This window comes from Nylanderia fulva, unplaced genomic scaffold, assembly GCF_048542155.1.
Source record: "Nylanderia fulva isolate GAGA-0341 unplaced genomic scaffold, ASM4854215v1 Scaffold12, whole genome shotgun sequence".
NCBI lineage: Eukaryota > Metazoa > Arthropoda > Insecta > Hymenoptera > Formicidae > Nylanderia > Nylanderia fulva.
The window spans coordinates 4,936,686-4,964,016 of NW_028189409.1; the positions used below are offsets into that span (position 1 = coordinate 4,936,686).

The following is a 27,331-nucleotide window of genomic DNA, read 5'->3' on the forward strand; positions in this document are numbered from 1 at the left end:
CTCTCGTAATTATTCATCATTATCTTTAGCGCGGGGAGGAGGACTCCATATCGCACCTTGGGCGATATTATCCCGCCAGCATTCGTCTCCGAATGAGTAAATAGCGTTCTCTATCGGTTACAGCCTCGATATATGTACTTTGATGGCTTCTCGTCTATGTATCTCTTAATCGTAGCAGTATTTTAAATCATACTCTCTTTAATTTATATATTCTCTTCACTTTTGGTTTAATAATTGTCGGTGAAAGAATTATCATCATTAAAATGCATATATACATACATATATACGCAGTTTTTTTTTTTTTTTTTTTTATAGATAATAAATAGAGAAAAATAGTTGACCTATCACATCCTCTTTTACGATTATACATATGCGCGTAGAAAAGATCCGTGAGTCGCGATATAAAATTTCGAGCGTTTTTTTATCGAATCGTGATTGTACTCTGCAGTTTTTTTTTCTTCGTCGTATACCTGCACGTAGCGAGACATCACGACGGCGTGTTATATCGGCGATATCATCGCCGCGAATATTGATTCTATTGCAAAACGTTAACAGGGGGCGGGGGTAAAGGGGGGGGGGGGTGTTCGGGGAACAACAAGTACACACCGATACGCAACTCTACGTTCAGTCGAGCGATACAAGCACGATCGATTATCGGAGAAATCGGCACATTTAATAAGGTATATTGACGACGTTCAAAGCACATCCGATTGTTGATACTCTCGATTGAGGGGAAAAAAAAAAAATCGGCGAAAACACGCGACAACATAGGCCCCTTTTAAGACCCTTTTGCAACCCTTCTGTGCGTATCGCGCAAACACGCGATGAGTTGCGTTTGGGGGGGGGGGGGGGGTGTATGGGGGAAGGTAACGATCTTCACGGCGCGCCGAATATTGCACAGTGATGCCAAACTGATGTAACTCAATTAATTGCGATCGTCGTCGATATATCAAATAAATAACGGGGTGGTTCTCGATGTTTGAGCGAATGTATCTGCTGCGGCCGGCCTGCATCTTTCGTTCTTTTTCTTTTTTTACGCGTGATAGAATCGTCATTGTAAAGGCGCCGCTCTGCCCATGTAACTTCGCTTCGTTTAACGGTTCCGATTATATTTTATACTTTGTAGGATGTATAAAGGTGTCTCGGAAAGAAATTTTGCACAAGTATACGATTCTTTATGCAAGGTGTGATTTTTTTTCAACATCTCATCCAGTTTGAACTAAAAATTGCATTCTATGTAATAATTTTCTCTTTTTAATCAAATGTCTCTTCCTCGATTAAAAAAAGTTTTTGCATTCTATTGTATAAAATATGTACATATTTGTGTTTGACATATTTCAATATCTGAATGTAAATAGATATTTTTTGGAAAATATAACTCGCGTGTATTTAAAAAAATGCGTTGCCGTTGCATAAAGTTACAAAGTCATGAATAAAAATTAACTTAAAGAAATTTTGTCATATAATGATCACAATACGATACAGTACATTATACTTGTGTAACAGTTCTATAGTCCATGTATTTTTAATATATACCGGTGTTCTATTTTTAAATTCTTTTTGAAAAAAAAAAAAAAAAATATATTCGTGAATAACACATTCTCACAATTTTTTCTTTCAAATTTCTTCCGAGACACTATATCCATATGTGTTTTCAAAGTACATCGGAATAATAAAAGATGCGCATCTCAAAATTTTTTTACACCGTGCATAAAATTACATATATGCAATCTTTTTTTTTTTTTTACCAAAGTATCTTTAAAATAAAAAAATTTATAGCATACATCGAACGTAACCGAATCAACATGTATATGACGTACGTTGGATGCGTAATAAATGTATAACGCGTAATAAAGCACACTTGCGCGAAACGTGCCGGTATTGTGGATTTATCTCTTATATATGGAACACGTAGATAAATCCCGTATGTAATAATTAATTCGACTGCGCATATTCGAGCATATTTGAGCGTAATGTGGAAGCTTCGCGCGCGCGTTAACGAGCGTGAGTTACAATCGGGCGAGCGTATACACTCGCGTCGAATTTTACGAAATTACGCGCGATATTACGAGCTTACGAGAGAATTACGTTCATGAGCTCGACCGTCTGTTCGAGATCGCGGAGCCAACACGCAGCTCCGCGTAATACATGATTTCTTTTATGATATGCAAAAATGTAGGCGAATCGTAACATGGTGCCGTATAATGATGATATCGATGATTTTTGGAACGCATGCCAATTAGAAGAGACTTAATAATTTTCCAAGCAGATAGTAGTGCTCTTTCACCGCAACCAGTAAAAAAAAAACATTTTCATTCTCGTAAAATTTGTGTGTGATTTGGTTAGTTTGATATAACTGCACAAGTCCTTTTAGTTACTTTTTTTAATTAGAGCGAAACCGCTACATCGCGTATACGATCGAGGCGCGATGTATCGACTGTCAGTAGAAGAATAATAAGGTAGCGCAGAGTGCCCTTCAAAAAATCAAAAGAACGCACATTGACGTTTCTACGGTCGCGTGATAACAAGTGCCACAGATATACAAACGGGAGCGTGATAGATATACACGTATATATATATATATACATACGTGTATATCGATCATTTCGACTTTTTTTCTCAAGCAATTCTAATGATTTCAAAAGGGCAGAGAGCTAAAAAAAAGTACAAAAAAGTTTCTTACCTTGCGAAGTACCCGCCAGGTCCGGTGTTTGCAAGCCATGGCCCAATCCTGGAAATTTCACTATCGTCACACGTAGTAACGGCGATGTAATCGCGGGCGGAAACTCAACAACGGCCTGTACGCAATTTCGCAAATAAAAAAGAAAAAAAACCCGCGACGCTAACAATAAGATAAAAAGATAAGCGGAGAAGCGATAGGGAAATCGCGAGTGCCGAGACAAAAATCTTAAAGAAAGTGCGAAATAAAACGAAAAAGAGTGTATATTCGAACCGCGCGAATACGCGGTAATTCTAAATGATACCAAGAACAAGTATATGCTGGGCGAATCTATCGGACCCTTGACCCTCAAGTGCGAGAAACGTATTTTCTCATACCATTAAATAGTATGAATTTATAAATTTCAACATTCGTGCTCGAAATGAAAGGATAACGCGCGGGTCCGATCGGCGCTTCTAAATCTGATGAATCTGTGCGTACAGGCCCGCCTCGGGATCGTCGGGTGGCCGACGTACCTGACAGTGGGGTGTGATCGGTGGTGAGCGCCGCCATGCTAAAGTTGAAGCTGCCGGGGGTCGAGGTGAAGAGCTTGCTCTCGGGCAGAAAGTTCTGCGCCCCTCCGGACGTGTGCTCCGCTTCCGGCTCGTGCTCGTTACTGCTCGCGGACGCGGGCGGTCGGTCCGAGGCCGCGGCTCCGGAATCAGACGAGTCCTCGTTGTTGCCGGCGTTGGCGCCGCCGCCGTTGCCGCCCGTCAGCTCCAACGGCTCGCACTTTATATTGTCCTCGACCAGGCTGTTCTCGTCGTGCACCCCGTTGCCCTCCACCTTGGTCGACAGGTGATTGCTCTTGACCATCGAGAAGTCCGTGGGCGTGGCGTCGTTGTTGTTGAGCGGCGGCGACGGCACCCGCGGTCTCTTGGCCGTCTCATCGTGCGGATCCGGGGTGCGTCTCTCGTTGCGGCGTATCTGGGCGCGACGGAGTAGCTGCTGCACCGTGGTAGGCGTCGGGGTCACGGGGGTGGGCGGCGAGCCTCCACGTGGGAAAGCCGTCTCCTCCGTCTTGTCGTGGAACGGCAGGTGATTGCCGCCGGCGGCCAGGGCGCGGACATGCGACAGCTGCTTACGGAAAAAAGATACAGATATATATATATATATATATACATGTATAGGCGCTAAGAGAAATGGTGTAATAATTATAATCGAGATAACGTATATGTATGTATGTATTGTACACGTCGCTCGGATTTCTCGTTTAATCGATCGATAAATCGTCCCGATTGGAAATGATAGTTCGGCCGGAGAGCAAATTGAAGCAGTTTTTCGCAATACGTCGTGATACGTATCGGTATTCGATACTTTTACGGCCGACGGTACACGGTTTATCTTTGTTTCGCTTGACCTATGACAATTACGAATTTGGAATCAAGATAGACGCGCGTTCTGCATCGCGAGATAACGCGCGAGAGGCCTTTCGTCCAAAAGTAACGTCTATTGACGATAACGTACGTACATGATATGTATTATTCGGATTTTCGATAGAGTGAGAGAGAGAGATAGATAGATACGAAGGACGTTACACAGCCGCGTGTTTACCTGTATGTACGCGTATATACGATGCGCACGTGAGCGTACAAATACGATGAATACATACGTACACATACGAGGAATTTACGATACTATACACTCGCACGCACGCACGCACGCACGCACGCACGCACGCACGCACGCACGCACGCACGCACGCACGCATGCACGCACGCACACACACGTGACGCTCTTGCCGAAGTTCAAAGCCATGTAATTGCGGCGTGCTCGATTTCGGAGGCTACAGACACGCAGAGACTCTGCGGAAAAAAAAGGGTAAAATGGAAGGATGAAAAAAATCTTACGCGCCAGCTGTTGCACTTTCATTGTCACTCGTAAACACAGAAACCATCGATGCCGGTAGCAAATCAAAGCCCGAAACACGCACATACAACACTTGCGGAATTACATGGCGCTTTCAAATCCCCGTAATTGTATTGTATATCCCCCGAAGACGTTACCTCGTCTCTGTCGGTTTGGTCGGCCTGTTGCGTGAGGCCCGATACCCTGAGGACCTCCGCGGTCTTTAGAAAACTACTGAGGGAACGCTGATGTACGTTCACCTCGCCGTGATAAATAAACTCCACTAAGGCATGTAAGTCGCTGAATGCTACATCCTGGAGCACTATCACTGGGTGCTTGCACGGTGTGCTCTGAAACAGCGTGTAATCATTAGCCGGCGGTGATTGACGTTTTTTAACGCCAAAACGAGAAAGGTCTCTTACCTTGAGCAATTCTCTAAAATATGGGCTACAGGCGGAGAGAACGACGCGATGGGCTTTCAGGCTCTTGCCGTCGCAGGCCAGCGTCACGTCCACAAAGTCCTCATCGTCCCGGAGATTTTCAAACGCCGAGGTTATGCTGCTCTGGTAATTGTTCCATCGCAGACAGAAATGTTGTGTATCTACCATCGTTGTGTCTATTCACCTCTGCAATTAGAAAACGGAAAAACACACTCCTTGCTGCCGAACTGATCGGAGACTAACCGCGCGAGGAGAACTCGCGCGCGACTTTAGGATCTATCGCGGCGCTATCGTACGCTTTTGTCCGTCTTACAACGCGCGACACGCGAATGTGTGTAATTGAAATTTCGGCTACGAACCCGGCTAGTGCACATCGATAAGCTTGTAAACTGATAATTTTAGATAAGTCCAATTTCGACATTCGAAAACACAATTGCAACATGTACGCATATATATATATATATATGTTCGGACCGATATCGAATCGCAATTGCATATATTCCGCGATAAATTAGAGGTTGACTATAAAAAAAAAAAAAGGAAAAAAAAATATTGCGAGAACGCGTTGGGGAGAGAAAAGCAAGCGCGATTAGATATACGAAAAATGTATTATGTAACGCGCATTTTTAACTCGTCTATGACGTCTCGTTTTAAAAAACCCGAAAAAATTCCCCATTATAAAGTTGTATAAATAGCCTCGGATTATGAACAAGAAACAAGTTAGTTTTCAATAGCTCATTTTTCAACACGTGTAAATTTATATATTTATATATTTTAAAGAATAAAAATTCCAAATTTATAAAAATTATATAATATCGAGATTGATCGATCCTTAGTGTTAAAATTATATAAAGATTAATTGCATAAAAATACGTATGACGTGATAATACAAATGAAGATGTTTTCTGCGCAACTACAGCATAATAATATAAAAATGATGTTATGAAAAATGCATAAGATATTTATTGCGTATTTATATATTCGTCAATAACGTGTCGTCAAAATATCGCCGAAGAGACGGAAATACCTATTGCGTTGGCCAAACTTACCGCGGAATTTACGCGGAGAAAAAAAAAACCGAACGTTTTACGTCGGCCTAAATCGAGGAGGGGTTGAAAGAACGGAACGATTTAAAAGAAACGAAATCTAGGAGAAAACACAGTGCGCAAATTGCCATATGGGAAAATTAGGTCGTCGAGCCAATTCAGTACGTTGATTAAATAATTCTCCGCTACTTATAAAAGCAGGGAGCACTAAATGTACGCTCCGATAGTGTTATCTTAGCATAATGATAAAAAAAGATCTTAAAACAAATTTACAGTACGTTGTGCCGGCGCGCAACTAGGAGAAACGGGGGCCCCCATTTTTTTTTAACGAAACGGCAAAAGACGGCCGATCTCGCGCAATTTTTTTTTCTCTCTCTCTGCGACGCGAAATCGCGGAAACGATAACTATTCATGGCCGACGCGCGTTTTATTGCCTGAAAAATAACAAAATCTGCATAACGGACTCGGGAATCTATTTGTATACATCGAATTTATCGTATCGATAACGCGAATTTGATCGATTCGTTCCGGTCTCGCGCGTCGATTTTATTTCTTACGCAAGTTGCGTAATGGAAGGAAAAAAATTAAAACGACACGAAATCGGGAAGGAAACATTTGTTTCGCATCTTCCACTTTCTTAACCGCATACGAGATTTTTAAAGGGTCGCTTATCGCATCCTGCTAAAATTACATGTGACGAATCCGACAGATAACTTTGCCACCGAACATTGTTTGATAACAGACAAAAACGCGCGATGGCCTCTGCGTTCGTTTGCGTTGATAAAAAAAAAAAGGGAAAAAATTACAACTCTCTCGGTTTACTAGTCGCTTCATTGCCGATGGGACGAATCGAACGGTATCATACTATTTACACAATTTGTACACATAGCCGGTGAATCGGGGGTGGGGATCCGAGCAGGGGAGGGGGCGCGAATAATCGCGGACGTGTGATTATGCGAGCGCGCGGGGAATTTCGGGAGGAAATTTCTGAAATTACATATGTCACGTAGTCTACTGCGGTATCGCACTCTCTCTCTCGTCGCGAGAGATAAGAGGTGAAAAAGCGGCACACGCTCGATCGATCGGATCGATCGATCGATCTCTGTAGGAATCCTTTTTCTCACGTACACACGCGCGATCGTTTTTCTAAGGCACGCTCGGCCGACAACCCGAACGCGAATCACAGTCTGCCGAGTCCGGACGCGTTATCGCCAAGGAACACCTATCGGCGCCCGTCATGCCGCGCGTAAGCTAATGACCGAAACAACGAGCACGAATTATCTTTCGTCTATTCGCGAGAAGGAAAAGGAAAAAAAAGTCGAGCGTACAACACTTGACACACACGCACACGCGCGCACACACACATACACACACAACGCACGCACGCACTCGCGATGCGAAAAAATGATCCCGTTCGCGGTCTCGATCGAGTCCTGCTCGCGATCGAAATCCTGCGTGACACCTGCGTGATCGACGCGAGACTCGCCGGAGTGGGATCGGATCCCCTCACGTGTACGGATGTGTACACACCACGTATAATATAATAAACGTATTAACGTGTAGAAACGGAGAGAGGAGCGCGAGAGGACGACGCGTACCGGACGAGAGAGCGGTATATCGGTAAATACACTTTGAAATAAATACTAAACGATTTTGCCGTTCGTTCGTTCGTTCCTTCCTGCGCGTGGATCATCCTCCTACCCCTCTTCTCCCGCCATCGCGCGCACCAACCACCACCACCGCCCCCACGCCGCCGCCGTCGTCGTCGCCGCCCGAACTGTCGGCCACACCGAAAGTGATCGCGATCAAACGGGGACGGAGAGACGGAGACGGGCGACGAGATGGGACGAGAGAGCGAGATGGCACTTTTGCGCGCGTGTCCGACCGATCGTCACATGCCCGACTCGAGAGGGAATGAGAAACGATCGCGAAACGTCGCGACGGCTGGCGGTGATTAGACGACGACGACGACGACGACGACGACGAGAAGTCTTGTGCACTTTGACCGCATACCCGCGCGCGCGCGACCGACCGACCGACCAACCCCTAAAACGTCACGTCACGACTGTGCGACTCTCTGTTCGCGGAGAAGGCGCTTCCCTCCCGTCTCGCGAGCCCGCACGAAAATGTACGAAAAGCCGGCGATCGTCGTCGTCGTCGACGTCGACGCCGCCGACGCCGCCGTTAGCGAGGGGGCGCGATGGGGCGCCGAGGAGAGACGGAGAGGGTATATTGAATGACACGCGGAGAGAAGGAAGATTTGACGAGAAAGAGGGGGATTTTTTTTTTTTTATTCCGGTTTTCGCGGTAGAGATACACCTCTCTAATCGATAATAATAATGTACGTTTAGAAGACGAGGATATGGGTGTATCGTATGTGTGCGCGTATCTGTCTCTGTGGGACATATGAACGGAGACGAGAAGGAAAGAAGAATAACGCGGCGAGTGTCCAATGACGAATTCTGCCGGCGACGACGACGTCGTCGTCTGCGATAAGACGATGTGTGAGCTAAATGAACCGAACACAGACGGGACGAGAGAGAGAGAGATGGATGGATAGAGAGAAACGGAGCGGCGTAATCCGTTCCTCGCGTAATGAATCGGTCAGGAATCCAGCGACTATCAAACGAGCGAAGCATCATTTCGGCCGGTTTTCAATTACATAAAATAGATATTAAAAAACGGGGAAAAGTATCGTTTTTTCATCAAATCTCTTTTTATCGCATCAAACGTATCGAGAAAAAAAGTGTGAAAGTCATCGATCGCGTGTCTAAATTGCACCGCTTTTTTCCCCTCCAGATTAATTTTTAAAAATTGAAAGCCGTGCAATCTCGATTTTGAATTCAATTTTACGCGCTGTTCGCGAATAAAAAAACCGATCAAATTCCGGCAATTAAGATAGCTGCTTAATCGCGTCCCTAATTTTCAGAAAAAAAAACGTAGAGTTACGAGCAAACTCTCGGAACAATAATTCCGATTACACCTCCGCTTTCCCTCCGACTTATCTCTAACGTAACTTTACACGCGACTCTATAGGCGAGATTTATATTACTCCACCGAAAGAATAGAAGCTTCATTTATTCGAGTGCTCTGGGATAACATCCTCTCGAGCGCGTAGACAGCACAATGCGGTAAAGATCAAACTAAGAATATGAGAATGTAAACGTTTGACAAAAGCATCTAAATGCGTGCAAAAGAGAGAGAGATGCGCTCTCGAATGCGCAGCCCTTGGGTTAATTACCTTGTGTGGGGGGTCAGAGCGAGGAAGTGACAGAGAGAAGAAGAGAGGAGAGAGCGAGAGAGTCGCTCTCACGTGCGTCGCCCCTTCTCCCGCTGACGTCGTTTCGGCGATTTCAAACCACTATAACCACCACCACCACCACCATCCTCCGGTTTCGTCTGCGGTCTCGTAGCGGTCTCCGCTTGCTTCTCCGATCCTTTTCCTCCGCCGGCTGTCACTGTGCGGCACGCGTCCCGCAGTTAAATATCATCGTTCACCGACGACGATACGCGCGCGGTACCAATTCACTCTCGACTCCTGCCCCCGTTATCGCCGTTACGTCTGAAAAGCATCCGTATTTTTTTTTCCCTTTTTTTCCTCGTACTCTTCAGAGAATCATATATTAGAGAGGAAGAGAGAGAGACGCGTCGCGCGCGCTCGGTGGTTGCATCCTATGCACATGTGCGTACGCATGCATCCACCCTCCCTTCGCGCGCGCAACTCGTGCATTCAACGTGTGCACGAGAGTCACTCTTACGGTGTACGCGCTCATGTACGTACGCGATGTTCCGTTCTCTCTCTCTTCCTTTCCGCAGGCATGCATATAATACACACGCAGACTCACTCGCGCACTCTCACGTACTCTCACGTACTCTCACGTACTCTCACTCGAGGAGTCTTCGAAGAGGAATCGTCTCATCGGCCTCGCCTCTCTTTCTCGTTTCGCAGAATAGAGGAAACGGCGCGAATGATCCGGGCGAAGGTACCTACCGCACCACGTGTGCCGATCCGGCGAGGTAAGAGAAGAAGAGTCGCGTCCCCCGTGGTTTTAACTACGCGTCTCCGCGATCGAGACGACAAGTTCGAGGTCGCGGATCAACGACAGTCATAATCACTCGTATCGAAAGGGAGAAAAGAGAGGAGAAAGCACGTGAGAGACAAAGAGAGAGAGAGAGAGAGAGACGGGGGGGAGCGGGGACGAGCCGGAAGGAAAAAAAGAGGAAGAGTCGCGCGCGTAACGTGAACCGGCGCCGTTTACAGTGACACCACGAGCCGAACGAAGTACGGGCTGCTGTTCCCGAGCCTGGTTAGGACTAGCATGCGGGGGGAAGGCTCCCGCTCGCCCGCCGTTATTCTTTATCGGAGCATGAGACATCTGTCGTAATAAGTGCGGACTAAAAAATAGTGCGTACGCAGAGAGAGAGAGAGAGAGAGAGTCGGCAGCCACCGGGGCAGCTGCCATGGTGGGAGAGCTTGATGCTTGCGGCGGCTGTTTCTCTCTCTCTCTCTCTCTCTCCCTGTACCCCGCGATCTTGCTCTCTCTTCCCTCCCTCGTCTCTCTTTCTCCGCCGCCTCCACCCCGCCGTGTGTAATCAGTTCACGAGACGAAAATGCGAAACGAAAGCCCGGCCTATGAAAATGTTGACGCAACGTCTTCTCCGAAAGCGCGCTTTTTTCCCTCGAAAGTTGATCTCTCGATATATAGCCGATTTCGAAGGCGAGAAGAGAAGAGAAGAGATTGTAAAATGGTCACTGCGTGTTTCGAGCGAGATCGATAAACGAGATCCGCTCCGGCGTTTCCCCCGATAATTATGTACCCCTCGTTCGTTAACATTAACGAAGCAAAAACGCGCGCGCTCTCTCGCTCGCGCGTTCGGGTATTTATCCTTGCCGCGGCACGCGCCGTCCTGCTCCTGCTAAACTCGGTATAGTAGCACCCAGAGCTATTATCCCCTCTTTCTCTCTCTCTCTCTCTTTCTCTTTCCGCCGCGAGCCGTGCACCACCGTAGGCGACCCCACTCGATTCGCCCCTCAAAAAATCATTACGCCCTTCCACGGGCTGCGCATGAACGCGGTTTTAATTCGCTACTAGAAAAGTAAAATGTAAACGGTGGTGGGCTCGAGGGCCCGTGAAGGGGCGCGGGTGGTTGGTGGCGCGCTTTGGGAGGATGAGAAAAAGGCGGGAAGGGAGGGAGCGCTGGTATACGGGTCGACGGAGACGACGACGACTACTACTACTACTACCGCTACTGCTATACTACTACGCGGGTGGGAGACCAAGTTTCGCGGACGTGGTCGAGGACGAGGCGAGCGCGCGCGACAGATCCTTTTTCCTCCGACTGGAACGACTAGCAGGCAGAGTAAGCAGCAGGAGGAGGAATATGACGGCGCGAGGATGGGGCGATGTGGAGGGGACCGAGAGAGGAGGATATGCTGCGCCCCTACTTCTCTAGGGGTTCCATTGTAATATTTATTGATTGGATTCCTAGGAGCCCAGGCCGTGAGGGCTGTGGCACCCATGTGCTTGGACTAGATTGCGTACGGAACGCTCTCGCGACGATCTCTTCTCCTTTTTTTTTTTTTTTTTTTTTTTTTAACTACGCGTTTTTCCCTCTTTTTTCCCCACCTATCGACGTTTTTTTTTTCTCTTTCTCTCTACGATCCACGTGGCAGATTCGCGTAAATGCCTGTAACACATGTCCTCGCGCGCGATTGCGACAAAAAAAAAAAATTGTGAAAAGCGAATCAACTACAATTCGATACGTATCGAGAGATTTGAGACCCAAGTGAAGCAATAAATAGGCGTTTCAAATGTTGCGGGTTTTTTTTTTTTTTTTTTTTTTTTTTTCGAAAATCTTCCGTGTGAGAATCAACGGTTCGATGGAGGTGCGTTTGATCGATAATGGATTATATTTATGTATTTTATCACGATTGCGGCAATTATAAAATGACGGTAAAAATTGAACAATCCGGCAAAGTACAAAAATACTCAACGTTTAAAAATTTAGCTTTGACATTCATTGCAAACGTTTTTTGCAAACCAAATCGATTTACGTAAATTTTGTCGAGATATAGATTTACAGAAGAGCTATTTTGCAAGAATAATCTAGATTTGCTTTGGCCTAGAGATTATTTTGGCGTACATCAAATCGATGCGAAATTGTGTCGTTCAATAATTTAGCGACGCCCGATTATTAGCCGTGATTATCAAAGCGCACACGTACCAAGTTGCAGAGATGTGTGTGTGTGTGTAAATTCGTATAAAATTCAGGGTCGCGATATATTATCGTTTCTCGAGGATAGAAGCGCGAGACGTGCATAAACGTCGGCAGAAACGACGGAACTTACTTTCACTGGCCTTTCGTATATCAATCGTTTTGCATATACATAGCACGACTAGTCGAATCACGTGACGCTGCGTTTCGCTTGCAGGTTCGTGTCTGCGTCAGCGAGAAGCAGCAGGTGTCCAAAAGCAGAGGTGAGCGCACAGTGAGAAAGAGAGGCGAAACGAGGAGAGCGTGCGCGGAACTGGTAATCCTTGATCCTTACGTGACGTAATGAATCCTCTCCGAATACGGAGTTGCGTTAAATGCGGAGTATCGCGCGAGGAACCGACGAGACGCGCGCAATTGATTTTAACGAGCGGCCCGATGGATTTCGCGAAATCTCTCAAGGATGTTCTGTCCAAAGTGAATGCACGCGCGACAACTTTGGCGAACACACTTGTAAAAACAGACTATCGCGAATTTACAAATACGGCAGAGCGCGCGCGTAATCGAATTTCAACGAACAGGCCTCATGTTAAACTAATGTAGAGTTGGAATTGCATAATATTTCTTTTATTCCTCATTCGTCTTTTTAAATATTCCTTGTATTATGCTCTTTGTAAACACGTGGATCGTAGCAGTAGAATTTGCGAGAATTGATCATTAAACAAACATTGGTTCGCACACGAGAGAGAGAGAGAGAATAAAGAGACTCGATCGATAAATTTTTTTTCACTATTTTATTTCTGTATAAAAATTCAAATCCATCCTCCACACATGCATACGTCAACTGCGACCGCTGCGATTGTATCGGAAAGAGAGAAGCTTTGTAACGCGTCCGGATGGATGCTTGAATTGCAACCAGAAGCGTCCGACGCGAACACCATGTAATCATCCGAACCGACCTTTTTTGCACACCCTATATTCTTCGTACGCACGGACGCATCGTTCGTCCACTTGCTGCCCCTGTTTACTATTACACCGATGTATAAAACATCGCACCGTCTATTTGGGTTATTTCAGCGGAAAGATGAGATTTGCAAATTAAATTTTCCGCAAGAATCGCGTAGATGCATTTTTATATAAAATTACCTTTATCGATCAAAATTGAGCATCTAAAATTATAATACGTCACGCAAGCAAAAAAGTGACGTATTATTGGAATAGTGTTAGCAACAGCAACACATATGTGTCATTCTATATACGTATCTCAATTAGAATGTAGAAACTATTTTTGTATAATATGGCCTCCTTTCTTGCTTAAAATTGTCTAAATAATGCTTCAATCTGATAATTTTATCTTAAAACGCAAAAGTTGTACATTTAATTTTTTAGAAGAAACGAAAAAGAATAGGAATAGATACAGCGGAGAAAATTTTGACTCCGAAATGATCAATTTTTAATCGTCCATCGCCGTCGAGACGTCATCATTGCCTATTTCCTAGATTAGTTATCGGTACAAAAATACGAAGGAAAAAAGAAATCTATTCGCCGAAAATTGTGCAACGTCGTTTAATGGGCAGCGGCAGATCGCACTAACGAGCGGGACGTACCGAGTAGCACGAAGCACCGAAAATTGCTCCCTCCCCTTTAGTGGCCTGGAAACGTCGTTAGCGCTACGCACCTGCCGTTAAAGTGCCGTCGAGGCTCGGCAGGTTTTCCGGGATTCGCGGAGACGAATCGACGACGTATACGCGACGATAAATCGCCCTGTTTAGGGAAGCCGCGACGCGGCTTATAGAGTCCCAAATGCACTTTGCACACGCGAACAAAAGGCGGAGGTGAGGGCAGCATACGTTTGATCGCTCGTACCCTATTCTATCCTTCTCTTCCTTCCTTTCTTTCTCTTCTCTTTTTCCGTCCCCTCCGTGCGAGCCCTTTCCTCCTTCCCCTGCACTCGCAAACATTTGGTGGCCGTTGACCTCGAGCGGGCTAATCCGTCGACAGCCAAACAACCAATTATTTCTCTTCAACCAGTACGCTTCGCCATAGCCGGCCGACATAGCGCTAAACGTGGGAATATCCAAAGTACCGACGAATCAGGTGGAAACAAAAACTTTGACCGATTGTATCAACCCATTGAAGACAAGCGCGTAGAGCCAACTTTCGGTCACGTCAAGCCTCTTTCTTTCTCTCGTTTATCTCACGAGCGAGGATATAATTTGAAAGAGAACGACGAATCCCACGCTAGACCAACTTAACTGTCCGAATTCGGTTCCTTGGAAATCATTTCTGTCGGCACGATTTTTGAAAGGAAGAAATTCTTGTCGCTTTTTTTTTTGTCCAAGATAGTTTTCAATATGCTCGCTCGGTGATGTCTTACAATTTAAGAATGAAACAAACGGTCTACGAATATCCGAGTGGTCGAAAAAATATCGTCTGTGACAACACAATAGAATCGACTTTACGTCGCGAGTCTAACTTCCATTTCACGCGCACTCGATTTCAAGTATAATAGAAGAAGGGCTCGCGTCGAGAAAACCTTTCGCCGTCCGGCCAATACTAGATACGCACTACTTACTAGTGCCGTGCACGCTGCCTCGCGTCTATTCTTACGCTATCCTGTACTACTGCGGATCTAAACCGGCCGTTCCGATCGGACATTGCGAGATCAGCGTAAGAGCGATTAGTTTGGTTCTTCAAATTATGGACAAATTGGTTTTACCTTTCTCTCGTATATTTTTTTCTATACACTGAAACTCGCAACGTGGGAATTGAATCGATTTCGGTAAACTAATAAGACGTCCGTAAAATTAAAACCCACCTGGTCGTAAAATATTTTTTATGCTTTACAATAATTTAAAATTTAGAGATGTGTAATTGTTGATGAAAAAATATGCTCGATATGTAAATTACTTTATAGCAAATTAAATGTCAAATTTTTTTGTCAACTGCCATGGTTTTTTTTATATAATCAAAATGGCAAAATTGGTTGGCGGCAAAATTTGGCTATATCGACACGATTCATGCGGGGTTATCGCGCGGTGAGGTGATTTGAATGCAGGGTAGCAGTTACGTTGTTACCGCGAATGCATTTTGCACCTAACGTTCCTCCGATAGGGTAAACGCGTGCGCGAGAGAAAATTTCAACACGGAATCTCCATCGTGTGTAAAAAGAGGATATAGATAAAAAAAAAAATTCTCATCGCTACTATATATTATATATTCGCTTGAAGTATATCGTGCGAGACAATCGAAATTGACCGGCAAAAATTTATGTACGAAATCATCGATCATGAAAAAATCGTGTTTCCGTTCGTCCGACCTGCTTTTCGCCGCGATTAATTGAGGCGCGATGATCCACACGAATATTTCCGTCGGCGCTTAAAAATACTGAAAACAGGTCAGCAGTCTATATTTTAAATTGTAGCGCAGACACAGTCGGGTTTGCATCACGAGTGTATGCGAATACATACATACGTATATGTTTACAACGCGCGGTTTAAAAAACGCGGCGGCGGATCGTAGTGAAAAATTGAGGATGCCCCGCTGGCATTTTTTTTTCAACGCGCTGGCACTTTCGCCGCGCGATCGCGCGTTGTCGCTTTTCTTTGTATCTCTCTCCGTTTCGCGGCCAGATGTATAATTTGGTTTTGCGAAACTAGACGCACCTGTGGCGATTCATTCACGCACTTGCGAGCATATGTACATCTCGCGGCTGTGGATACGCGCAAAAAAAGCCGATTACGAGATTATTTAAAAATTCGCACTCGCACTTATATGAGCGAAAATTAAAACGGAATTCTAGAGAACGAGAAAGGAAAAAATATTTTTTTATATGTGTATACGTAGGTGTTATAATAATATCTCTCTATATATCCTTCAAATTTTGCGTTTGAACAATTTTTGAAATAGGTCAAAGGTCAATCGCGCCAAATGAAATCGGATTAAAAAAAATTATTCTGTGAAATAGTATTTTTATCCAAATACATATTCCGAAGGACTTTTCACCGTGTAAAAGTGAAACTATCGACAAAAATATAGAATCATAATTTGCTTTGGCACACTTATTTTCGTACGATTGCATTAATTTCCGATAAACGGAAAAAAATGGCGCGATACGTCGTAGAATCGCAAAAAGAGAAGCGAGATAAACTCATAATTATTCGATACATCCGCTTTCATGCAGTCTCGTTGAAAATATTATTTAAACGTCCACATTTCTCCACCGAATGGCGAGACCTTTGCATTTAAATGCAGAATTCTACATAGACGATACGACCTTGGGCACGAGTCTTTGATGCGACGCGCGCGAGCGCTCCGCGATATCGAAAAACAAAGATCGATACCTTTGATAGAGAAATTCAATCCCTCCCTTGGCGGTGATATATATAAAGAAAAAAAAAAAAAAAAAAAATATATATATATATATATATATAGAAGGAAACGGGGACTTGACCGCGAGTTGCAGAAAGGGGCCGTGACTTTTTTTTCTTCACAACAGCCTATTTCTGGTGGCGGCCGCCTAATTCATACGCCCGGGACACTAGCGACGCGATATACGCACACAAGCGCGCATGCACATTTTTTCGCTCGCGCGAGTGTGGGCGTGCGCGCGTGTGCACATGCGCGTATAAAATGCACGAAACAAAGAGCCGAAGGAAGGAACCGCGCTTACACCCGCTTCCCCTCGCGCTCGTTCGCATAAATACACCCGGCCCCCCCCGTTTTATGCCGCCGCGTCGTTGACTACTCCGTCGATTCTCGGATATGATTCGTCACGATCAGCTGACGTGCGCATTTCAAGTGGCTTAAATAAAGTGACGCTCTCTTTCTCGCCGCTTTCACAATAGGCGCCGCATTGTGTGTGTCCACATTTTGACCTTCCTGCACGTCTATACAAATGCGAGCTGCAACGTGTCCTCGCTTCATGTGCCGTCGCGCCTACTTATTATTTATTTATTTTTTTTCCGCATCTTCTTTTTACGCTCGCGCAGCTTTTGCAGAAATAAAGAAGAAACGACGTCGTCGCTGGAATAAGGCTATCGCTGGCGAGATAATTTTGATAATTTGACAACTATATTATTATCGAGCCGCGACTCCGTTGTAATTGAAATGTTCAGTTTTTGAAATTGAGCAACGAAGGAAACACAAAGACAGTAATTCGTTTCAAATTATCGTGTAAAATAATTAGAACATTTAATTATCGCGAAATCGAATCTTTGCAAGAACGAAACGACGACGAGAATTGATACCGCGATATCGCTTTCCGGGAAGGATTAATACTTAATTTATTCATAGATTATTTCTGCGAAAGGTAATTGAGCTCTTTTGTGGTAGAGTGAAAAAACGTATCAGAGTTAAGAAGAGCGCTCCTTTTTTATGTCTATCAATCTTAATTTTCGTCGTGCGCGCTTATTAAAAAAAACAAAAAAAACCGTACGCAGGAGTCGGATTGGTTGAATCTACGACCTTCCTCATCTCAAGGTACGCGCGGAATCAACCGGTGCGAATTTCAACGCGCGGCATGCAAAACGTACGTACAGGTCGCCCCTCAGCACCTGAAAATTTACGCGCAGTATACATACACACATATATATATATATGTACAATTCAATCGGGCGTCTTGTATCGGTGAATAGCGCGCGCGCGCGGAATTTATTCGATTGACTCGCGCGCGTTCGACCAGGTCGGTGAATGAATTCGCTTTGTTAATTTTATCGAGCTCTCCCGTTCTCTCTCTCTCTCCCGACAACATCGATCGCTTATCGATCGCTTATCGATCGCGGAGATGTTTCCCGCGAGCGCGCGTTCAGGAAACATTTAAATTTAATATAGGATGATATCACGCGAGATAGAAGCGTATTCGCGCTTTAGAATATCATCCATCTACTAAAAAAATGCAATTTCTCTCTCTCTCTTCTTTGCAGAGATAAAATAATAAAGATAAAACGATAATTTGACAATGACAGAAATCAGCTGATTGACGTGTGTGGAAAGCAGGCGAAAATATATTGGTTACCTTGGCAGGAGGATAAAAAGCGATCCGGTACGAAAAATACGCGATAGCGTCGTAGCATCGTTATTACTGACTGACGCGTCAGTGAGTTCAGTCTGAACGGAGGTTTTCCAAGCGAGACGCGTACAGTTCGCCGCGCCTAAATAACGCGCGTTCCGCCTGCTCCGGGGTCTAATTTCGCAGATAAGGCCGGCGCGGCGGTCGTCGCGCGCGCGAGAGAGAGAGAGACGTAATCTAGTTACTAGGCGTACAATCTAATCGACCGATTCGTATTATGTGTATGCATACCTGCACGTACAAACTACACTTCTATTTCGTAGAATATATCTCGCATTCTAGCCCGCGCGATAAAGTTAGTTTGTCTTTAATGTTAAAGAGAAGCTGACGCGCGCGCGCGCGCGTTACGCAACCGGTCTCATCTCGCAGCATTAATTCGACTACTTTCTGTTTCGCCGATAGTATAGTAGATTCTGCGAAATATCACGTATGACGATAAATCAAAACATTGTCTCCTCTTTTTCACAATTCAAATCGATATATGTATTAATTCCTAGAGAGATTTGCGTCTCGGAAATAAAAAGCAGATACAGGTCCTCGCGCGCAATCAGTTTTACGGCGTCCAATAATTCTCAGAGCGAAGAATCTGGAAGTGAAGGGCCGCGGGAAGGGAGAGCAAAGAAGAACGGGTGGAATAACGGGTGAGATTCAGCGTCCGTTATGGTTCAAGGAGAACACACCGTTATCGGATACATATCCCTTTTCTCGGCTCGCATGCAGGTGCTTCCGAGAAAATTAAACCGGCCATCGCGTCGATCTCTAATTTGCTTGGTCGTATTAATGCTACCGGGCAAATATGCTCGAGCTAATTACTTAAGAAATTAATAGTCAATAAGGATCGACGGTCATTTCTGTGTGATAATTGGGATTCTTGTTCTCGTTTTAATCGCGCCATTCTACGAAATAAAATTCGCGAATCTCTCTACGGATTCGCTCGTGGAAAAAGAAGGCGATCTTCATCGATCGTCTATTTAAAATAGACGATAAAAAATATCGGTACGCATACACGTGTCGAGAGTGGAATCTCGTTGAAAAGTTTCGAGACACAGTGCTCGATTTAAAAAAAAATGTATATAAATATTATTCATAGAAATAGCTGTAAAAAATTGAAAAAGAAAAACTACATATATATATACACACACACACACACGGGTGAGAAGATACGATCGCGGGATTATTGTCATCGGATTAAAATCGAGCTGTTTCCTCGGGATTAAAATCGATAGGTATCATCGAAACGTTAGAATAACGAGTAACGAATAATCGTGGGAACGATATATCGATTCCCCCGTGCGAGAGACATCGCTCGACAAAAGAGATTAGGCGCGAGCTTTGTCCGAGGCTCAGTCCTTGAGAGAAGAATCGCCTCTGCACCGAGAGAGGAAGTTTCGTTGCCACGTATATATACGCCGCACGACTCGTGCATACGTAGCGAATGCACGAGGCGGCTAAATTTTTTCAGGAACGCATCGTCATCGAGGCGCTTCTTATTTTTTACCAGAGCTCCCGCCGCGCGCCTTGTCCCCCTTCTCTCTCTCTCTCTTTGACGTTTCTTCGATGTGTCTGTACGAGATCTATTTATACCTAGGTCCGCGCAGTTTTCTCCAACTCGCTGCACGTTCGCGCAGCAACAAACCGCGTCGCTCGTAAAAATAGGGAACGACGGACGGGCGTGCGATTTGAAGAAAACGATCGCATCGCAGGTGCAAGCGAAATATCATCCCGAGCGGGAGAATTCCTAATCTAGACGAATCGATATCGCGTGACTCGCCACGTGGTCCCTCTAACGTCTCGTGTGCATCCGCGTGAAAAAAAAAAAAAAAAAAAAATTCATTCTCGCGCGCGAAACATGGCACGCCATGTGCCAAAACTCGCAGGTATTAAAATCCTACTAAAAAAAACCCCCGTAATCGCCCGCAGTCAGTGAACGGGAAAAAAGGAGAACAAATAAAACGTTGCGCGCCGCGGCAACGTGACGAAGTTGGGTATGGGAAAAAAATAGAGCGAGAGAGAATAGCGAAAAAGGTAAAAAAAATAAAAAAGCGATTACTCCCACGCGAGAGAGAGAGAGAGCTCCGCGCGCCAGACGAGGCGTGGTACGGCGTGGAAAACGAGAGTGAACCGCGTAGAATCGAGCGCGTACGCGCGACGACCGTGGCACGGTCTCGGAGCGGCGGCGGCACGAGGGACAGACAAACGAGGTTCGCGCGCCTCTCGCGGCTCGCGAGCGACAAGGATTACGTCAGGCGCTCTCTAACGTCTGGCATTATCCTCGTCTAGCGCGAGTCTAGCCGCGAACGGTACTAACGCCGCCGCCATAGTCGCCGTCGACGCCGTCACCTTTGCCGTCTGGCATACATATAGGCAAGGGCATACGAGACACGTCATCACGCGTGTATTATATACGTGGGGGATTCATGAAAGGATGGACACACGCACGTACTTTCATCTACTAGCTCTTAACCGCGCGCGCTAACTAGGTGTTCGACAAGTATACGTGTGTGCGTGTGCGGCTGTCTACGTGTCGGTGCTCATTTACAAACGCTCCTTTATACTCGTATGCACGCAACGTCTACCACATACGTATATTTTGCATGCACGCGTTATATACCGCTATACGCGACAGATACATGCAAACGCGTTCGTCCCCTCTCTCACCCTTGCGCGTTGTCTCTATCCTTCTCTTATTCTCTCCCCTACCCTCCGACCGCCCTCTTTAAGTAACCCCCCCTCCCCTGCCGTTCAAACTTTTTCTCTCTTTGTTTTTCTCTCTTTCGTTCGCTCCCTACCTCTTTCTATTTCGTTCGTCCCTCTCTCTCTCGTCTTCCCCAAACTTCTTCCTCCGTCTCTAGCGATCGCGTACACCGTGGAAGCCGAAGGCCACCGGTCTCAGCTGTGGACGTACCTCGATCGTCGAGCGAGAAGCGAAGCGTGGACCTCCTTTGGCCTTGTCGTCGCGATGCCTAGGCCCCCGTGGTTATCTACTATTATTCCGATGCGACGCGATCGCGTCGAGAACCTTTGCTCCGACTTCCGCTCTTTCTTCTATTTTTTTTGCCAAACTATTTCGCAGAGAGAGAGAGAGAGAGAGACGCACGACGCGTCACTCCTCCTTTTTTGTTTTTTACGTCCGATTTCAACCGTAACGAGTCGCGAAAAGGAAACGGAACGTACAACGACAGGCGGATGATTCTTTCTCGCGAGTAGAATGAAAAACAATAAAAACTCTCGTCACTCTCTTCGATTTTCGTTCGAACGGCGCTTCTCTTAATTATATACGTATATAACGTTTAGCTCTCACTCACACTGTGCTTCCTCTTCTACGAGGTGTCTCCCTTTCCCTCTTGCGGAACTCGCCGCGTAACTGGATCACCGTAACGACGCGTACTCGCGATCCCGTAGGTACACGCATGGACACTTTGACTCGTCTCGTCCTCTCCTCGGTCCTGTTGTCCTCCCGTCGAGGGTTACGAATCGACGCACTTCCCGTGCGAGAGGGATGGACGCGCGAATAAATCCGCGACGGCAAAGAATAACGGAGAAAAGAAAGCGAAATAAAAAAAAAAAACGAACGGGGAGAAGAGAGAGGCGGAAAAATGAATTTTCCACGTTGTATATTACGCGCGTAACACGTGTCGCGACGTGTCCGCGAGTCTTGGAACGTCCTGCGTGTATTATCTTGCGCGCGTCGAAGGACCCACAGCTGCTCCTCGCCGCTTCTTTTGGGACACACACCGGGGGACTACCTAGTCGTAGAGTGATTGGGAACGCGACTGGCCAAAGCACTTGATTCGCGCGCGGTTCGGTTTGCTGCCCGTTGCTGCGCCTCTCCCGTGCAGTTTTTTCGGCAGTCCTGTGGTATGCGTGCGCGCCCGCCGTGCATGTGTGTGTGTGTGCGCGCTCCTCTTTCTTTATCTCTTTCTCGCTCGCCCTCTCTTCTTTTTCTCTCTCTCTCTCTATCCGTACGGACACGGCTCTTTTTCGCCTTCCCTCCTCGCCGGTCTTCCTATATCCCTCTCTCGCTTCCCTCGTTTTTAACGCGAGCGTGTGCCGCCCGCTCGCAGCAGACACACAAGCGAGTGTGTGTGTGTGCGTGCCGGGGGCCCGTAATGTTGCACGAAAAAGAGAGGGAGCGAGCGAACGAGTGTGTATATATGCACCAAAGTATATATATATATATATATATTTATGTATATATATACGTGTACCACCGTCGTCGTCGTCGTCGTCGTCGTCGCCGTCGTCGTCGTCGTGCGTGCGCGTCCCGGGTAGGCGAGGGTATAGTTACCGAAATGTTAACCTCGTGGAACCACTTTTTATCGAGTGTCGCAAAATTCATAGGAACCTCGCGACGCGAGGAGAGGGGGTTAACCCGGCCCCCGCTCCTCTCCCGGTACCACGTTGGCGGGGCCGAAGCCGCGAGAGGGGCGGCAACCCCTTACCCCCCCTCCCTATCCTACCCCCCTGTATTACGGGAGCCCCCGCGGCATCCCTCCGCGCGTATAACCAGACGCGCGCTCCCTCCTTCGGTGCCTCCGTCGCTTCCTTCTCCCGTCCTCATCTTCGTTTCCCGCCCCTCCCCGCGAGGCCCCTCTGGTCCTCGCCAATTCTTCGGCCCCCCCCCCCCAACCATTTCCCTCGCGCTAGCGCGCGTCTTCGTCTTTTTCTCTCTTCTCTTCCTTTTCCTATCCACCCTTCGCTTTGCGCCCTTTCGGCCTCTTCTCTCGAAACGCGAAGTAAAGAAGTCTCCTCTATCGCAGGACGACTCTTCTCCTCTCGCGCTAGCGTTTGACATCGCCGACACTCTGCCTTCCTCCCCCTCCCCGCCCGCGGTTATTGCCACCCTGTCCGGTATTTAGCCTCTCCTCGTAAGCAAACTTCGACGTGTGCGCTTAGTCGCGTGTGCGATTTTTTCGAAAAGACGGACCAGAATTTTTCAATCATCAATTCAAGGGTGGATTCGTAGCAAAAACGTTGAGAAGTCAATAATTTTTGAGTTATAGGCGATTGAAAAAAATGGGTTTTTTAAAAACTAAATTTCAGGTAGAGTTTACCTGTAATAAAATTTTAATTCGAGGCTTAGTTATAAAGATACGTAATGACAAATATTGGAAAGTTGGAAAAAATGATGACATTTTTCGACATTTTCGCCGAGGAAAAATCGTTCCCAAAGAAATACATTTGTGATCCGTTAGTTACCGGACACCCTGTATATAGTGTACGATTGTAAGAAACAAATTTATATCTCGCTCTTGAAGAGTCGTAATTTGCATCGCGAACGTTCTTTTTTTAATCTGAAAATGAAATTAATTCGTTTCTAAATCGAAGAAGAAATCGACGAGAGAATGGAAAAAAATTATTATACATACCTACACTTATATTTATAGTCGGCGAAAGGAAAAACATTTCGGATAGGTCGGACGAGTCTTATATATATATATATATATTTTTTTTTTTTCGACTTTTCTCTCGCGGATCGACGGATTATCGGTCGTATTAATCTGTAAACGGAATATGTTTGAAATGTCACTTGTAATTCCGCGATGCATCTGTGTCAATACCCTGCAAGGTGTTTTCCCTTTCGACCGTGTCCGAACGTATCTTGAAATTCTTCGGTCGTTTAATCGAGCAGACCGCGCTAGATAACGAGACGATGATTTTTAGGACGTTACGGAGAGAAAGCGTTTTTAACTCGTCTATTTACGACGCGTCAAATGTTGACCATCACGGACGAATTTTTTTTATCTCGCTTCATTTTTTTATATCAATATGCAAATAAACTTTAACGTTTGTTTCAAAAACGAAATTTGAACGAAAAAGAGAGGTTCGTAACAATCGCGCAAATGACAATTATAAGTTCGATCCTTATTAGAAGCACTTGTATAAAGTGCACAAGTGAGTATTAATTACGTAATTTCAGTTTTCAGCTTGCGCGATGCGAGAGACACAATTATGGTCGAAAATATATTCCCTTATCCGCTGCTCCTTCGTTTTCTCTGGGAGACGTATTTTCGAGTAACGAATAACATTTTCGCGCTTCTAAATTCGTTCTAGGAGAAAATTTATTTCGCCAAGCGTGTACAAAAATACTCGACTGCGCGAGTTGGTGGGTATTTCATAGGAAACGTCATATATAGGTATTTCATTTCATTGCGGCGCGTTTTATAGTTTCGTAAAATAGAAAATGTTAAACTGTACGGTTTATATAAATTACTCTAGAAAGCGTATTAAGAATAATCGGTGTAATGTTAACGAGACAAGAAGCGAGCGGCTAATTGTAAGAGAAAAAGAGAGGGTCTCGAATGTGTCTCAACTACCAATTAGATTGCGGCTTCAGGTTTATCGCGGCGTGTATTGTCGAACTTAACGAGGTGGTCAATTAAGAGCGGGAATAAACGGGAAATGACTCGCGCGATAGTAATCAACCTGCTCCTGGTCCTTGGATGATGTAACGAAATTGTAAACGCGCGATATAAGACGATCGTGACACTTGCGGCAACTTCAAATTCTGCATTTATGCCAATACTGCCAAATGTGAACAAGCTACCGTTAACTCTTTCTCGCTCCGCAACTCCATAAACAAAACCAGATTATTCGCGATGAACACGAAAGCACCGGTAGAAACCATCCGCGAAGAAATACGTGATAATTGTAATCGCTCGGCTTGTATTCAATTACGCAAATTATTACGGATCGGTAGGTAAGATAACTAACGACAGTTCCAGTACGATGTATTATAACATAGAGAACACGCGCGATAAATATCAGTTGATTCGATCAAAGAGCGAGTGCCGAAAATTTTACGATTAGCTATGAAATATACAATATTTTCGTTAATAAGAAAATCGCGATGCGTATTAATCAGGGTTGGGAAGTAACGAGTTACTTGTAACCAAGTTACAGCTACAATTACTTTTTTTGGTAACTATAACTTAACTTTCTTACTTTTCTCCATCTGTAACTATAACTGTAACTTAGTTACATTTTTTTAGTAACTAGTAACTATTTTAATAGTTACTTTATTAGTTACTTTTTTTGGAAACATGCGCTAAAAGTATTGTTTAAGTATGGTAGCCGTTATATTATTAAATTAAATTTTGATAACAGTAGCATATGGATCTTCATATGATTTAATCTTTTACCTAAAATTTTCATTTTGTGTACATAAAATAATATAACACATAATTAAGATCGACCAATCACAGTCGAATATTTAAAAAAATTCTTAAAGGTAATAATTGATCGATTTGCTTGCGACTTTGCGATTACCATTTAGTAACTTACTATAACTATTTTTACTGTTGTATATAAAGGTCATTCATACATTGATGTTAATTGCAAAGTCGCAAGCAAATCGATCAATATTACATTTAAGAATTTTTTTAAATACTTGACTGTAATTGTGCATAAAATGTAAGCTCCTTATATTTAAAACAATGTATAATTATTTTTAAAAAGTAACTGAAAAGTAACGACTCGTTACTTTTAGAGTAACTGTAACTGTAACGAGTTATTTTTTAAAATCGGTAACTTGTAACTGTAACTAGTTACTTTTACAAAGTAACTTTCCCAACCCTGGTATTAATTTATTATATATTGTATATTTCTAATATAACGACAGAATTGATTATTTTTCGATTGATTTTTTGAAAAGAGAGAGAGAATGATAGGTATACTTAATTAGGAAAATCTGGATTTACTTTGACACTATATATCGGTTATACTTTGTTATGCAATGCCTCGGATCTGCAGGAATTCGCGGCCGTCCTCTTGTATTTGTCTTCTCTCTCTCTCTCTCTCTCTCTCTCTCTCTCTCTCTCTCTCGAGGCGATTGTCGCGAACGCCGACTTTCTTGACGTCCGAAAAGGTGAATCGAACCGCGCGAGCGTTCGATGTGAAATTTCACCAAGACTTTAAAGGCGATTCCTTTCGGCGCGAGAGAGAGAGACGTCCGCTCTCGAAAATTTCCTATACATTAATTTTTCATACAATCGTATTACTAGAAATATGAAGAGAATAACTCGTTGTAAACTAAGCGTCGACAATTTGAACGGTTTTTTCGAGGTGTCAAAAATGTATATTTAAATATGAAAAATAATCGTCGTCGCGCGTCATTCGGCTGTGACCGAGAGTCATGCTTCGCACGTGAGGAATCATTAATCTTTATAAGACGTTCGATAATGTCGCGACGATACTATTAATCCCGCCGCTTCACGCATATTGCGGGATATTTGTGTTCTGACTAACGCACGAGATAAGATTATAGTTTGTGTGCGAAGAGCGAAATGTGCGTTTGCTCGTCTATGCGCGTCAGATCGATCTCGCAATACGATTGTTAAACGAGCATAAGAAGATATAATGTGTCGTCGAATCGATAATTTCGACATTTCTCCACGTCAGGGATTTATATTCAAAATTGGAAAAATTATAATAATCCGTTAATAATGATAATAAAAACTATCGATTGATAATGAGAAAAAGTACAATTTTTTTCGTTGCGCGAATCGAAGCGTCGCGTAAAAAATTTAAAAAACTATATAAATTCGATTCAAATTACGCACGTCGCGGCTTGTTCTTCCGGTTTCGAAATCTCGTCAAGTTTTTGCCTTCGTGTTTGTTTCAACTTGCGATCTTGCACACCTCTTTCATATGTTGACTATTTTTTATACTAATATTTTTAAAACCTCGTGTCCTTTGCCGCGCTCTCCAATTGTTAAATACGAAATGACAAAGACGTGATTGAGTTGCATATTCTTCTTGTTTTAATATATCGCTCTATATACAATAATATTTCTAAAATGTTTTGAAAAAAACATTTCTATAAAATAAACCGTAAATGATTTATATCGCACACGACGGTGTCGTATCTAAATTAAAATGCCTTCATATTTATCTAACGTTTACGTATAGTATTTGCCAGAGCGACTGGAGCCGATAAAGCCGTATAAAATCTAGCGTTAAACACACGCGGCGAGGATAGACGCGATATTATTTC

At 44.6% G+C, this 27,331-nt stretch overlaps 2 protein-coding genes across 19 annotated transcripts in view; one reads left to right on the forward strand and one right to left on the reverse strand.

Annotated features, from left to right (window-relative positions):
• Pym (partner of Y14 and mago) overlaps window positions 1–27,331 on the forward strand; it is a 144,863-nt gene that overhangs the window by 53,227 nt on the left and 64,305 nt on the right. The gene's annotated exons all lie outside the window — the stretch shown is intronic.
• br (broad-complex core protein) overlaps window positions 1–27,331 on the reverse strand; it is an 87,965-nt gene that overhangs the window by 28,494 nt on the left and 32,140 nt on the right. The window contains exons 1-6 of one of the 18 annotated variants that reach the window (XM_085479436.1): window positions 9,899–10,374; window positions 9,295–9,615; window positions 4,990–5,193; window positions 4,726–4,917; window positions 3,196–3,796; window positions 2,684–2,731 (exon numbers count right to left, since the gene is read on the reverse strand). In XM_085479436.1, coding sequence (XP_085335562.1) covers window positions 2,684–2,731; window positions 3,196–3,796; window positions 4,726–4,917; window positions 4,990–5,175 — 1,027 coding nt within the window. In that variant the 5' untranslated portion in view covers window positions 5,176–5,193; window positions 9,295–9,615; window positions 9,899–10,374. The other 17 variants (XM_085479435.1, XM_029308078.2, XM_029308076.2 and 14 more) reach the window with 17 other exon arrangements.